We start from the raw sequence: 16127 nt of genomic DNA, 5'->3' as shown, positions 1-16127 counted from the left end.
CGATCATGACAAACGAACAATGAGCGTGGTGGGTACACTATCATTTCTTTTCGGCCAGAATGCTGGCAGAGGGCGCTGACACTCTTTCTTCTGATACTACACCAGGTTACACCTACCTCTCCCCTGTAGATACTGTTATCTTCTTTTTACGCTACATCACGGTAGTAAAGCTATTTTCAGCTTAAACCAGGTAAGTTATCTTTTCAGGCTCTTCTTTTTTATTTAATATTATTTTCCCATAGATTTAGGGCCTGTAAGCGGAAGAATGGCAGATTTTTCCCGCGTAGAAAATGGAAAGTGCAGGTGTTGAAATTCGCCACCACCCCATGGTTTTGAAGAAAATGGTCCGTTTTGAGTGGATTGTGTAAGCAAAATATCCAAAAAAAAAAAAAAAATGGAAACATATCTCAAGTCAGCTCAAATTTTACACACAAAAAACGCACGAAACACAACTACAAACACAGCCATCAAAATCGTCTTTAACCGGAAGAAACATAATGAATGGCAAGTTGGTAACATTTATTAAATTATTTTCCTAGAAAAATACATTTTAGGGCCAATACTGAGCGACGATATAAAAAGACACATCTCGAAAGTGGAATTTTCCTTAAACAGGAAATTAAAGAATCACGCTAACACAGCTTCCTTAAATAAAAAAAATGTATAAGGACTCAGGACCGAACATTATACTGAAAGGATCGTTTAAATAGTAGCCGACAGACCATCCTCCCGCCAAAATCTCTTAATAGAATTTCCCTCAAAAAAAAAGTGCTAATCGATAAATATTTGTGTATTACCGTATAACGATAAATAAAAATAAATGTGAATATAAAAAAAAATCGATAAAAACTGATAAAAAAAAAAAAATTGACTCAGTAAAGTGGGACTTTGAGCGCTAAATTATTTTTAGTACCCCAAAAGGTTACACAAATCAAACATTAAGTCTGAACTTTATGGATACACAAAAGAGTGAACTCACAAAAGAGAATGAGGGAGAGAATTTTCTAAAAAATAAAGTTCCGGTCACAAAGAACATCAAAACTTTTACTTCCGGAGCAAACTCATTATCGAACATTTTGTCACAATCGAAATACTTTCTCTTATCGATAGTAAGAGGAAGTGAACAGTGACAAATATTTTGCTACAGAGAAAGAGAAAAAGATAGATGTCCTGTAGTATAAATAAAATAGTGGCTCCCGGAAGTCCAGTTAATTATTTTATTACATTGAAAAAGCTTATGATGATCTGTTTTTTTTTCTTTTTTTACAACCGACCACCAAATCACCGGACATTCCACTGCGGCGGAAGTTGGATACTGAGGAGACTTTTAAAGTCGAGGTTAATCTCACCCAAAAGTTACTTTTCTAGAATCCTTCATAATAAAAATATATGTAACATTAAAAGTTTTATTATTTAAGCTTCCAGAAAAGAACTTGCAAGCTTTAAGGAATCAATAACCTACCTACTGAAAAGTTTCCCTCAATTTTCGAAGTGAAAAACAAAAAATAATATATAATATAAAAATTTAACAACTATAATTGTCTGCATAAATTTCAAGAAAGAGAATTTTCTTCGCTAAATTCAAAATTACGATTACTAATTAAAATATATATGTTTATAATATAATATATATGTACATGAATATGTTTTATATTACATAATTACTACAGGGTTTTTATCTTCTACGCCACAACGTTTTTTTAATTCATTTTTTTTGATTAATCTATTTAATGAACACTCGACATTGATTAAAAATTCTTTTATTAATTACTAAAAAAAAGAAGAAATTTGGAGTTTAATTATAAATCTGAGATTAAATTTTTTAAAAAAAAATCAATGAGGCTGTTTATTGTTTTTATCTTAAAATTTTACATGACGCACATAAAAAGGTAAATTGTTTAAATTTTAGCTCCATTACAATGAACACACAAACTATATTTAAAAAGCGCGGAATTAAAAAAAAAAAAAAAATCGGTAACGAGAGTTTTTCAAAGATTTTCCATAAAAACAAAACAAAAAAAATCGATTCTTTAAAACCTTAATTCATGTATAATCGATTTCAAATTCCAGGATATAAGTTCGGGACTAGTAAACAGGAGATCATCAGTTTTAAGTTGTCTAGCGTAGAGCTGCTTTTCATTAATTGGAAAAAATTGTTGAATAGTAAAAAAAAACAAAAAAAACAGCGCCCCCCCTCTAATTTATTATAAACACTAAGAGAAAGTTAATAAATAAATAATTATTTCAACTTCACACGAACTGACAAAACCTAGTAATTGTCCAGCCATTTCAAAGGAAAAGAAATTCTCATTTTCACTCATACCGTTCACACACATTTCTCAGGCCTATCAACTAGCAACTAGATAACTAGACAATCTATAATTTAATTTTCGTCAATGAAAATCTTAGGATAATACATTAGGAACAAATTTACAGGATATTAATTACCTTCTACACTCTACAGTAAAAATATGCGCATCAGCATATAAAATATCCTGCCTGTAACAGCATGCACAGAATATTTGACAAAAAGAAACGGAAATTATAAATACTAAATATTAATTTTAGTATTGATTCTTGGTGTGCTCAACTAGAAGAGATTATTTCCGGTTTTCTTCTTCTTTTTTTTAAATTCGTTGCGTAAAAAAAAGCTTAAAAAATTCAATATAAGTGGTCAACTGAATGGAACTTAGATGGTAATAATATGACGTTACATGGAAATGGCTCATTTCACAGGAAATTACATGATTTAAAGTTCACTAGGAGAGAGGAATGTTTTTTTGCCCATCTTTTATGACTGAGTGAGGTTATTTTTTAAAGGGATAAGGGAACAAACATATTCAAAACTGCGATATACGCGGAATTAGAATAGAAATAATAATAATAATAATAGGAGCCTACCTGTAGGGCTGTGATCCGAGCTGCTCTCCTGTATGGCACCGTCGATCCTCATAGCTGCATCACCGCCTCCTCAGCCTGTTGGCAGAGACAATGCCCATATTACAAGTCTGTTTTTAAAGATAGGAACAAAGAACATGTGCTCCATAAGGAGCTAGTGTCTGTCTACCTGGTCTACCCACATCTCCTCCATATGTTCCACAATAAAACCTCTGGGTTGCCAAGTTCATAATCTCAAGGATAATGTTCCAATTTAAAAAAAATTTAAAATATTATATACTTGAATTTAAAAATAAAAAAAACTTATTATTTTAGCGCCAAAATCTGGTGCGCGAACTCACTCGACTTTCTTCCGTTACAATTCTTGATTTTTGACCTTCCTTTAAAGATAGAACAGTTTCTATAGTTAGCATATTTCTATTTTTTAAAAGAACACGTCTTTATCAGACTAAAGATATATACGGGGGCACAAAATAAATAAATAAATAAAATGATAAAAAGCAATTGAAACTTCCGGAAAAGCGAAATTCTCTAAATTGCAATTTCAGCAACATATTTCATTTCAAAGCACCAATCTTTACATGATTGGTAACACTGTAAAATATCCCCTTAGAGGTAAACCTGGTAGCCCCCTAGTGAATACAGCTGATCTAATGCTGAATTTTCTAGGAGAAATTTAAAAAAAAAAATAGTTATCTTACTCAATTTTTCACAAAAAAATAAATTAGACACGAGTAGTTTTGATTTGAAACATTACCTCCTCCCCACGTTTACAGCTTGCCTAAAAAGTGCAATTTCAGAATAACATACGAGTCTCATCACCTGCATAATATTAATAAGCATTAAATAGGGATTAGCTATGCGGCTAGCGTACTGGACTTTCACGCGGAGGTCCCTGGTTCGAATCCAGCTGCTGACCCTTAGATTTTCTCTTCCTAGGAGCTTCTTATAGTTCACTGTCCGGTGATGGACAGTGTTGTCTGTAACGAGAGAGAACACTGTCCGGACGCCGCCAGCGCACTGAAAAAAGCTCCGGGCGCCAACAACCTTAGATGTTGACGCGCCTCAAATAAATAAATAAAAAGCAAAAAAAAAAAAAAGGTATTAAATTTATAAACAAAAACGATGATGCGAGTTAAGCATCTCTAATAATCTAAAATTATTTAGGTTGCGCTAATTTTACATGATATTAAGTTTTCGTCTTTTTATAAAAATAAGAAATGAGATAAAGGTACCTTGGAAACATACTACAGTAGTTTGTATTGGTTAGAACGAGTGTGTGTGCAAAATCAGTGAGCTAGCCACTGTCTGAAACCTTCGTCGCGCCATCTTGTAATTCGATTGATTTCCGGTACAGAACACGCGAAAAAAATAAAAACTTTTGTTTTTCCGGTTCAAGGAAATCTCAGACCATCTTATTTCCGGTAAAAAAAAAACAAAAAAAAACCTACTCCCAAAAAATGGCACCCGACTACTTTTCCAACTAGGTGTAACAGTTTTTGGAAAATTAAGAGGGGAAAACAATTTTTCTTATAAAATAAGTTTAATTAAATTTTATACCGTATTGTAAAAAGTGTTGCAGGAATGTAGAGTATGTCACATCATAGCCAGCAACATAAATGGTGGCATAATCAGATTACGTATGTTGTGTACAAGATTTCACCAAAGCTATTGTTTTAAATGGTGACAATTTCTACATACAAATTGATATTCTCTTTTTATGTCTCTATGTTGGAGAATTTTTTTTTGGGGGAGGCTATAGGAAGTGCTTCGCTCACAAAAATTAGGTACAAACCAGTTGGGTATGGAACAAGTTATTTCAAAAACGGAAACCAAAAAAAAACATAGGTGAAACTTGTATTTCGATTGGATTCCACAACGGAAACCTGGCGGAAGCCTAGCGAACTTCAATTCTTCCACCGGAAATACAACTTGGACATTGTGGATCTTTAATCTTAAGGTTAGCAATAACCTATTTTTTCTTTTCTCTTTGTGGACAAAGAGAAAAGAAAAAATATGTTTACTAATTCTGTTAGATAAAGTAACTTCCAATGCCAAGCGTGCTATATGAGCCAACTATAACGAATTGAGAACGTACTCAGGGCCTTATTAACAATGCACCATTACATATGTATACATGAACTTGCATATCTTAAGTCCTCTTTTACAAACAAGGCATTCATTAGGCAAGTAAAGAAAAAAAAAGTTCATTATATACCTGAAAACTGTGAAAATATCCCTCCCTGCACAACACCACGTTGTTAGGTACCTAATCTGTTTTTTGTATCCAGCGTCCTATACAAGAACATCTGTTGGTGGTTACCACTGTCTTACTGCGTGTAGAGTGACAGGTTTGTGGTTCTGATTGTATGAAAATAACTTGAAAAGCACTTAATTAGCTTTCATTTAACTTTTCTTCGTGTTTAGATACGTCACAATGTAATTTTCCAGAAAATAATTCAATTTTGATAGTTTTTTCACGATTGCAAAATTTCCTCTCACAAAAACGTGTAAGAGAATTTCTTAAAATGTAAAAAAAAGTGAAAAACTAGCATAAAATTTAACTATATTATTTTTAATTTCAGATTCTAAAAAACAAATACCGTTTTTATAATTACGATATTTTGAAATAAAAAAATAATCAATTATCAACGGCAGTACATCCTTTTTGTTTTAGCTGCGGTTGTAATTTACCCAAATTATTTACACTTACGAAAGAAAATGTCAATGAATAGCAACAATGACAAACTTGTTGAATTTTCTCTTACCACATTATATTCATTATGAAATTTTCTTTATAACTAGTCAATTGTGTGGGGAAAAATCGCTTCCAAAAATTCAAAATACAACATTAATTATTCAGTAAAATGGTTTTTCCGCTCAAAGATTTTCATCAAATTTGGAAATTTGATTACTCATTTAATTTTTATAAATATTTTCTAATAATAAGGCCGCACATAGTATCTAAATAATCCTTTAGAGGGAGAGAGAGGGTAATTCCTAATCCAAGGGACTAACTTTTTTTTATTTTATTTATTTATTCTTTTAATGTAATTTACACCTGTACCTACAGGTAAATGCGATAAGTGTATAAATAAATAGCGTGGCAGACGTGAATGACGGTCATCCAGTGATGGCCTCCATTAGTCCACCCATTTGGTCACGGGGCCAACGGCGCCTCAGCCGTCTTCGAGGATTGGAGGGTAGCTGCAGTTGAAGATAAGTTTGCAGCTAAAGGGTTAGGAGATAAAATGAGAGTTTTTGATGAAAAATTTATATCGGATTTTTGGCAAGTTCTTCGGAGATCTGTATGTATTGTGTGTGGGTTGCTAACATAGAATGGGAGCGTCTACTATGCGGCGGAGTATTTTAGATTGGAGTGCCTTGCAGTCTATTGATGTTGGATTTTTTTTAGCTGTTCCGTAAAGTTCCGAGTCCGTTAGTCCCATATTGGTGTGAGAAGAGCTTGTATAGAGTCGTCGTTTGTTCTGTAGTGAGAGCTTTGAGCGTTTGTCGAGTAGTCTGGTCTAGAAGTTTGTATCGTTTGTTTAGTTCGGTACGTTTAAGTCTCGTATGGGGATTCCAGGTAAGTCTCTTGGTCTAGGTACATTCCAAGGTACCGCACATGGTCGGCTGGTGGGATAGGTGGTGGAGTTTGACGTTTTGAGTGTGAAGACTATATATTTAGACTTAGTTGGGTTAATTTTTATACGCCAGTTTTCTAACCAAGGTTCTATTAAGTGAAGGTGGGACTGTAGTGAGCGTACTGCGAGGATAGGGTCAGAGTGTGTGGAGAGAATGGCAGTGTGATCAGCTAAGGTCTAAATAGAGGGGCTAACCTAAGAACGATTTTCTTTTGGGGAAGGTTTTTCAAATAAAAGTCATAGATCCCAGATATAAACAAAGAGCATACGAGCCCTCAACCTTGGAAATCCCTGAAAAAATTCAGCGAGAGAGATGGAGTGAGTGGGAAAGAAATCAATTCAGTAAGGGGGTATTTCCGGTAGTCTGATTTTGGTCTAAAGTTTATTGAAGGGTACCTATGGGGGGTCAAAACTATTGAGGATCAATGGCCAAATAGAAAGGATTACGCGGGGAGGAAATGGATAGACTGGAGAGGGGGCAAAGTGTGGGAAAGTTCATCCATTTTCGATAGACTTTTAACGAAAGTAAAGACACTTATTTTGGGACCAAATTATTAGAAAGACCGGTTATTGGGATAAATTGGCTAAGTCTACAAAACATTTAGCAAGGGAAGTTACCTTCTTTAGCACCTTCTTTCTACTTGGCTGACCGTCTTAATCCAGAAAATAGTTTTATTAATCGTTCTAAGACAATAAACTTGTAAGATAGAATCTCTGCCCACCTGATATACGCCTACATCATAGGGGGCCACGGCCGACTAAGTACAATCATGTGTTTGGGAGAGCTGGACGACAAATAAGGTGTGTTCCCCCAGGTTGAGCACAAATAAAAGCAGATTTCCATAGAAAGTGAATAAATATACTTTGCATATTTTTTAACGCAAAAACCAAAAAACCTTAAGTGCACAGAATTTATTCGATCTGAATTTTAAACTTTTAACTCTTTGAGGCACACGATTTTAAAGGAAATAAAAGCCCTAGTTGCACAGAATTTCTTTTATTATAGAAAAATGGAAATAAACATTCATTCCCATTATTTTCCATATGTAATCATCCCTCTCAAATAATCATCACTCTCGAAATAAGAAAAAAAGAAAAGAAAAAATTAATACCATTTCAATAGTCCTTTTCTAGTGTGGGACACTGGTATTGTATAATACCACTATGCAACTAATGCTTTATATGATGTTCATTCAAACACAACTTTTTACCAAAACAAAGCGGAACTTTGCAGACAGTACAGCACTGTCCTTCAGCGCACTCTTCCTTGAAATGTTTAAGTTCCATGTTTTGACCAAATTTTTTATAAACAATATATGAATTAACAACAACTGCATCCGAATAATAGAACAGTATGCGGTGCCACCATTTTTTACTATCGATCAAGTTTGTAATAAATATAAAAATTATTTCACTTATTTACGCATTTACCATTGGTGCATAGCACTGCCAACTGAATGAACAACTTTAAATAACATATTAGGCTGTATGTATGAATAACTTCAACTTTTCGAGGTGGGTTAAAATATATCCCACCATGCAGCAAAAGCTAAGCAAAAGGTGGGACAGTTTTTAACCCACCCCCTAGCCGCAAAGAGAAACGGAAGTTTTCTAAGTATATTTAAAAATAATATCATCATCATCTTATTGCGATCTGCTCAGTGTTATAAATTGACTAACATGGAATTCTTAGTAAATGTGGATACGAAAGATGTCTCCCATTGTATATTAAACCCCATTCTACCCCACACCCCAAAATGGCCTTAACAATTTTACACCAAACTTTTTATGTAAATTTAATGTAATTATTTTAATCACTACACTTTCCCCAATAAATTTTCATTTATTAGTAGAGAAAAGGAAATGAGCCACAAACCAGACCAAACCTGAGATATTCTTTAATTAACCTAAAAAACAAAAAATTGATTAATTATTTAAAAGGCTGTAATTGGGAGTGGCAGGGAGAGAAAGAGATTAGATATTACCGGCGGACAGGTTGTGGATCCACACATATAGTTAACACACTTAAAGCGAGTTATGTTGCGCAGGAAAATTGGAAATCTAATACCTGGCCAATCTGCCTCGACACTACACTAGATCATGCAACCATTAGATTCTTCCTCTATTGGCCACAGGTTTATGTAGATTATTACACGTAGCATGCTCTGAATATATTTGTAATCTATAATCTACAGTTTAATAAGCAGGGCAATGGATTTAATTGGATTTGAGTAAATATTATTATTTCTGATATTAGGGGATCAGTATAACTAATTAATATTGATTTAAAAATTAGTGCTCTTTACAACCTAATATAGAATGAATTCTTTCATTCCGGAGATAATGGAATCCATTTCTAGTCCAGAGTTATTTATACCTTCTACCATTATTAATTTTTTTTTATTGGAATTTTTTAAACTCATGATGACTTTCATTCTTTTACTTAACGCAATTTCCGGTCAATTTAATGATTATTGCATTCCCGATGAAAGAAATAGTGATTATCACTCAAATAACTTTCTTGTGCAGCAATTTACGCATTAATATTCACTATAAATCAATCGATAATATTTATTAAATAAAATGATGTTGGAAAAAGCGTGACACTCTCCGAGGACACAGTTAAAAGATTTAAACGAAAAAATCGACTTAAAATAGATTGACTAATAATGCTTCACGTTTATTAACTTTTTGCAATTCTAGAACCCAGACCGTAAAAGACCTCGATTCGATTATTTATCAATTCTCATCCGGATCGCCAAGCAGTTCAACTATGCCAGTTCCAACAGGAACAGATATGATTTGCTGTAAGACCACCTGCTATCAACAGAGTTGATTGTGGAATTCAAATATCCCTCAAACGCAAAAGAATATTGTAACTACCTCTGCTCTGAAAGATCTACGACTGGTTTCCTAAGGCCTAACCGAGATGTACTAAACCTTGGCTTAACTTCCTTCTTCAGTCATAGCGTGCTGCTGACCGTTTATGAACCGACTGACATGGAGGCCGATCGTTTCGATGGACTCAATGAAAATAGAAACAATAGGGTGGGGGAAAAAACAATGCGATGCTGGCGGAAGCTGCATTTAGTAGCCATTTTGTTGGTGGGCAGTTCTAAAAAACTGGACATACATTCGAAATATTTCTGCAGATACAGGAAATTGTTAGATTTAGCTTAATATTTTGAGGTTTCATTGAAACAGTGATACCGATAGAGCATTAGAAACTGCTCTGTAATATAATTTAATGGGATGATATCATATTATCATTTTTAGGATAACCAAATCTTTACGTGAAATTCCAATTAATAGAAATTAAATTGATTAGGATCATTTGAAGAAATAACTGTAGTTAGTGCAAGAAGTCAAAAGCGATCAGAACTCTCAAATCATAAGAAAATCAAAAGTTTTACGAAAGCCAAAAAGTCAAAGTAAATAATTACAACTTTGTGAAAATTACAGGTGTTAAAAAAAAAACCAACAAAAAGTTAATCATTATGGAAACTATCCTACACGTAGGTAATTATAATTTTAGTGCCTCTATAATATTGACTAAAATTCTACGTATTGTTATCAGAAAGTATTATCAAGCGATACTTTGTTATTAGTGAATTATTAGTTATCTACTTTCTATTTGTATGTTTTTAGTTTTCTATTTTTTGTCTAATTTTCAATCAAATCTCAATCACTTTCCACATGATTTGGGATATACGGGACTTTCACCGTAAAAATTAATAATGCCACAGGGTAAAAGAATGTTCAACTAATGGAGGGCCAAAAGATCGACGAAAAAAAAACTTAAATCGGCAAAGACGAAAAAGTCGATAATTCAATGTACTTTCTAACAAAAGCAGATGTCGACTTAATCGACTAATATATTAATTAGGATAATGTTAAAAAATATTGAAACAATTTAGAAAAATGTGGCAGATCTAGTATATCCAAATAAAAAAGCTTTTTCCAGATACTTCCTTCCATAAAGTTTTTTTATAGTAGTTCCTTCCGCTGTGGATTTCAATAGATAATTTGATGCGTTTTACGCATCGAAAACTCTACTTCATATTAATGAAGAAGACAGCAAATAGTTCCTCTCTTAAATCAAGCTAGTTACAAAATTTACAATAAAAATAAATTAAGTGTAAGAGAGAGAGAGACGAAGAGAACAGAAGAAGTGGAGTACACAGCAATAGAAAGGTAGAGCAGAAATTTCTTGAGTTGCACATACTCGCTGCTTCCCGACTAACTACTAATCACAATTACAATCTGGACCGGTTTGATCGGCACCGTTAGGTCATCTTCAACTATCTCGCAAACCTTTTCTCTCTAACTACCTACCAACTTTAATAACTTCATGTACGAACAAAAGAAAAAATACTTATAATTTTTTTTTAACACTAAAAATATCTAGTGTGGTCACTCGCACGACTTTCTTTATAATTCTCAAAGAACTATATAAACTACACCTTAAAATGTTCAGAAAAAGTATTCATATTAAAGTTATTGAGTACATATATGTGGGAAATGAGAAAGAGAAGAATAGAAAAGATGAGGAGGAAGACAGGATGTTAGAGCGGGAAATCCGTTTGAATTAGGCACTTGTTATCACGTTGTACCAGTTGAAGACGTTTTTTTGTTTTAAGTAGTACACAGCTGATTAAAAGAGTTTGTTTTTCTATGGTTGCTAGGTAACGTATGTTTTTTGTTTTGGCTAATAGAACAGTTGACGAGTTGAATTATACGGGAAGTACAGTCCTTTTGGATACATGCAGTGAGTTTTTGGTTATTTTTAGAAAAGGTGCTGCTTATATGGTGTATTTATTGAATCATTTTGAGTGAGCTGCAGTTTGAGCTGAAGTTGAATAAAGCAATGATTTGTGAAGTTAATTGTACAATCGATAACCTGAAGTACTTCACTAATTTAAATTAGAATACCTGGTAAATCAAATCGAACTGTAAATGAATAGATAAGCTATTCCATGTGAATATCCTGGGTATAAAGTAAAAGTAATCGCCTACTTTCATCAGGCGGGGCTTAACACCTAACTGTGGACGGGGACGGAAGTACATACTTTACTACTAATTTTTTTTTCTACCAAATAAAAAGTTGCTACACACGGGGATTCGAACAACTACAGATCTCCCACTCACAAATAAATCCACGTTCGTGACCACTAAACCAACACCCGCTCCCAATAGGCAATGAAAAACAAACATACGTAAAATCAGAGCAACAATAATCGTATTGAAGAGAGATATAAGGCAGACTCATCAATCACCAATGTTCCAAGGCCAATCTGCCACGCAGTGCGTGTGTGTAAATCTCTTTGAGTATAAACTTTCTATTTTAAGTACCCAAAATGGAAGTTTTTTAAATGAAGGCCCTTCTAATGCGAACTGTGTCAAGTATAGCATGATTTTTTTCTAGTATCTCTTTACTCTGATTACAATTATTGCCTTTAAGTTTCCTTTTAACTATATGCCTCTAAATAACGAATGCAAGTTTAATGTGAATCACACGGTGGAGAGGGTAACTCTCTGTTAAGAACAATCTACTGCAATTATCCTGTTAAGTGACAACAGGATCGTATACGACTCAGAAATGGCACAATAGATATACAAAACAATTTCAAAAATAATTCATTTCAAGAATCCTTAAAACTTATATTTTTCGGTGAAAACAATGATATAGGAAGTTCACACGAAGATCAACAGTAAGGAAAAGAGAATGGAATCGAGAGAAAGTAACATGGAATATTCAAGTGAGTAAAAGTTCGCAATATAACATACTTTGCATACTAACTTCAAATCACGATGGATACAATACTAGCAAGAAAAGGTCAAATGGTAAATGGCTGAACAAGTAATAAGTAATAAAAAGAGATAGAAATTGGAAAAGAGCTAGGCATCTGAAGTGAATTCGACTATGCTAATGAAATACACCATAAGTTAAAAGCAATACTTTTAGAACTATGATTTCGACATTCTTATATAAACGACAATAATAACAATACTCAGAAATACCATTCTTTGAATAAAAAAAAAGAAGTAATAAATGCTAGATTTTTGAAACTGGATTTTAGAAAATATTAAAGTTTAGAGAACGAATAAAATCTACAGCTTTACTTATAGCAAAAATTGAAAACACAAAGAAGAAATGATATCATGTGGCCTCGAAGAGTTAATTAATAGCAATACGGTAAATAGAAGAAGATGTGCTAGGCCTAGTGGAAGAAGGATGTAACATATCATAGAAAACGGAAGAGTTGGCGAAAAAAAATTAGAGAAGTGGATAGAGACAACCAGAAAAAATGGGTTGAAACCAAGAAAGAGAAACTTGAATTCTTACCCTTTAAATACTTTCCTTAAAAAAAAAACTAGTTCAAACTTTTGTAATAAAACAAAATGTTCAACATTGATTACATAAATGTAACCATAACTTAACACTTTTCAAATTAACTTTAACATAGAGAGTAAAGTCAGACAAATACAAATAAAATGAATTGAGCATTTTCACTCAAAAACAGAAAACAATATTGATAATATAATATATTGATATTGATAATATAACGTGGCGCTAATGGCCAAGTTGTCGATGCGCCGAAAAAAAAAAATTGCAACAAATGTAAAAGAAAAACGACCATTAATGCCACAAAAATCTTTGGCAGCTTCTTTTTGTCAAAAAGTTAAACATAATATTAAAGAAACTTCAGAAAGTTACCTATAAAACATACAATTGATAATATTCTAAAATAAAATAACTATTCGACATTCTCCCAACTAAACAAGGACGTGATGAAGAAAGCGTAGCGTTTTTCACACTGCTAACTACTAAATGACCGTTAAGTTGTAACAACGTATAAATTTACAATAAACAATGTTGTAATTGATATGTTCCAAGGTATTTTTTATGTTAAAAAAGATGTACAAGATAAAATCCATACTAACTTTATAAATCATAGAAGATAATCCTTTTGCCAGTTTAGTGTCGTCCCTCCAGTCACTTGACGAGCGAAGTTGTATTTATAAGGTTAAACATTTCATATTCATTCCACTTAGACACATTACTTATTTAGGTAAGAATTTAATAAGAAAACTAAAAAAGGAATTGAGAAAACAAGGAACATTTGGATCAAGTAAAATTACAAGACGCCATTAGTATCGCTGAAATGGAAGCATCATACCGTGGCTTTATAAATCGTACAAATTAATGTAAAATCAAGGTGGACTTGCTTCATAAATTTAAATCGAAGAAATTGGCCAATAAATCGATAAAAAGCTGTAAACCTTTTACCCAACTTCTTAATAATCGAATGATAGGTTTTTTTTTTGTGTTAAGGGCAGGTTATAAAGTGATGTCAGTAATATCTATTATCTAATAATAGCCACGAACCGTAGATAACCTTGCGACATGCAATTAGTCGTAATATGATTTTATTTTTTCAAATTTTTAATGAAAATAGCTTAAAATCTCAAAAAATGTGTTAAGTAATTCTACAATAAATTTGATAGAGATTTGTGTATTTTTTTCAGTATTTGAAAGCACAATGAAGTCATGGTTAGTGATTTTTTTAGAAGCTTAAACAACTCATTGCTGCCTTCTCTGGTTGTCAGATTAAGTGTAAATTCACATCTTGCCTTTCTATAAAATTATTATCTACCGTGCAAAAACTAAATCTCTATTTTTATGATAATTACAAAGTAATAAAAGATAAAAAAGTGAAATTGAGAATACAAAGGAATGTAACTAGTACAAGAAGTTTGATTGTTTCCGTCTTTTTACAAACAATAATTGTCAACTCTGGATTCCCAAACATTATTAAAGATAAGAAAATTGTAAAATAAATCAATAAATACAATTGATAATGTTCACAGCTGTGTTATTTTCAATAACTACTTCCGTGTGCAACAGTGTTTTAAACAATAACAACGTGACATATCATATTGTTGCTCAGGTATGCAAATCGTTCATTATTTGAGATAGGATATAGTAGAAAAATTAGTGGCTTCTATTTAATTAATAACTTTGTAGAATATTTTTTTATTACAATAGAATAAAAGCAAAAACATCAATAGAGGTTTGCACAAGGATACCAATTACGATTTACATGGGATTTGGTTTCTCAGAATGTAGAGAATTGATGACTAATTACAATGCAACTTTCCAATGCTTTTTCATATCTTGTAATTAAAAAACTTCAGTGCTGGAGTCCAGAAAGGCCTCCTACACCTGGTTTAGTTAATTACATTCATAAACACAATTCTCAAACCCAGAGAATAACCTTGTTTTATATGCCGATGACGATTGCCAAGGGTATCGACTCAATAACTGGCAGATAATCAAAAACCTTTAATGAATTCTTAAAATATTGCGACAAATGGAGACTACATATTATCTACGGCAATACAAAACTCACAAAACGAAGACAATTGTTCAGCAGCCATAACATATATACTAACAGCAACATAACTAATACTCGTACTAGACGCTAAGGCAGAATTAATAAGGTAAGATAGCCTTTAACTTTCTTTCTCTAATCCTTCACATAACCACGAAAGGTTCTCAAAAACAAATTAATTCGTCCTTTGGTACTCTGCTTAGAAGTTTAAATCAAAGCACGAAAAGGAGAGGTTCTAAAAAATCGAGCCTTGCGGAACACCACTTAATATAAACATTTAATTCAACCTTTTACTATTAAACGTCCAACTATTTTTACTTCTTCCAGTGAGATATGACTGAAAGAACTGGAGCGCAACACCTCTTATATCATAAGACGATAATTTATTGATTAATAAGTTATGGGAGATTGTAAGAAATGCCTTTGAAAAATCAAGGAACTTGGACATAACAATATTTTTACTTTCAAAGACCAGAAGATACACATGCTTTGAGAGTAATTCATGAATACAAGCTATAGTCGATTCTCTTTTTCTACGTAAAGCCAAATTGTTGACTAGTTTATTAAATTGAATTGATCCAAATAATGTCTCAATATTTTTTTCAATTACCTTTGCAAAATTTGGGATAATTGAAATATGGCTATAATTAGCAGTGTCGTTTTGATTGCCTAGATTAGGAATGATAAAATATTGTTTTTTTAATCACTTCACTGAGAAACTGGGAAGGGTTTAAAGGAATCAGGATGCTGCTACAGCTTGGTAAAGTGGGAGAAGATAGTTTGGCCAGTGATACCCTTCTAAATACAAGCACATTTCCTGGGTTGACGAGCTTGAAATAGTGACTTTTCAAGCACTTTTTTCTTTTCATTTGTGAGCGATTCATAAAGGCCCTCATCACCACTATCATGAAAATGACGAGATAAGAGGATTAGCTGGAGCAGCTGGGTCCTATTTCGCGCAAACAAAAAAATGCATTAAATGTTTTCAATTCAGCAAATTTAGACGCGTTTCCCTTAATAGTGCTCATTACTGCTAGTTTTTCGGTTATAATATCTACATACATTTTGTTAATATAAATTAAATATGTTGCTCTAATTCAGAGCTTGCCAAAAATCCGAAGAATATTTACAATTACAAGAATTGGATTAAGAGAATACCGTGTATAAGTGTTCGCTCCAGGGTTTTTTA

General features: G+C 32.8%; 1 protein-coding gene and 1 long non-coding RNA gene across 7 annotated transcripts in view; one reads left to right on the top strand and one right to left on the bottom strand.

Moving 5' to 3' along the window:
- Positions 1–16127, bottom strand: part of LOC141453200 (echinoderm microtubule-associated protein-like 2) — an 88284-nt gene that overhangs the window by 67648 nt on the left and 4509 nt on the right. For 4 of the 6 annotated variants that reach the window (XM_074126113.1, XM_074126109.1, XM_074126103.1 and 1 more), the window contains exon 2: positions 2902–2976. In XM_074126113.1, coding sequence (XP_073982214.1) covers positions 2902–2953 — 52 coding nt within the window. In that variant the 5' untranslated portion in view covers positions 2954–2976. Of the gene's footprint in view, positions 1–2901; positions 2977–13487; positions 13729–16127 lie in introns of those variants that run through there. The other 2 variants (XM_074126108.1, XM_074126104.1) reach the window with 1 other exon arrangement.
- On the top strand, positions 65–14409 carry LOC141453208 (uncharacterized). The gene is made up of 2 exons (XR_012457846.1): positions 65–190; positions 14073–14409. It is a non-coding gene; the product is annotated as an uncharacterized lncRNA (long non-coding RNA).

This window comes from Rhodnius prolixus, unplaced genomic scaffold (genome assembly GCF_049639745.1).
Source record: "Rhodnius prolixus isolate KJV_2025 unplaced genomic scaffold, Rpr scaffold_3, whole genome shotgun sequence".
Taxonomy (NCBI): Eukaryota; Metazoa; Arthropoda; class Insecta; order Hemiptera; family Reduviidae; genus Rhodnius; species Rhodnius prolixus.
This window is presented reverse-complemented; position numbering and strand designations above follow the sequence as displayed.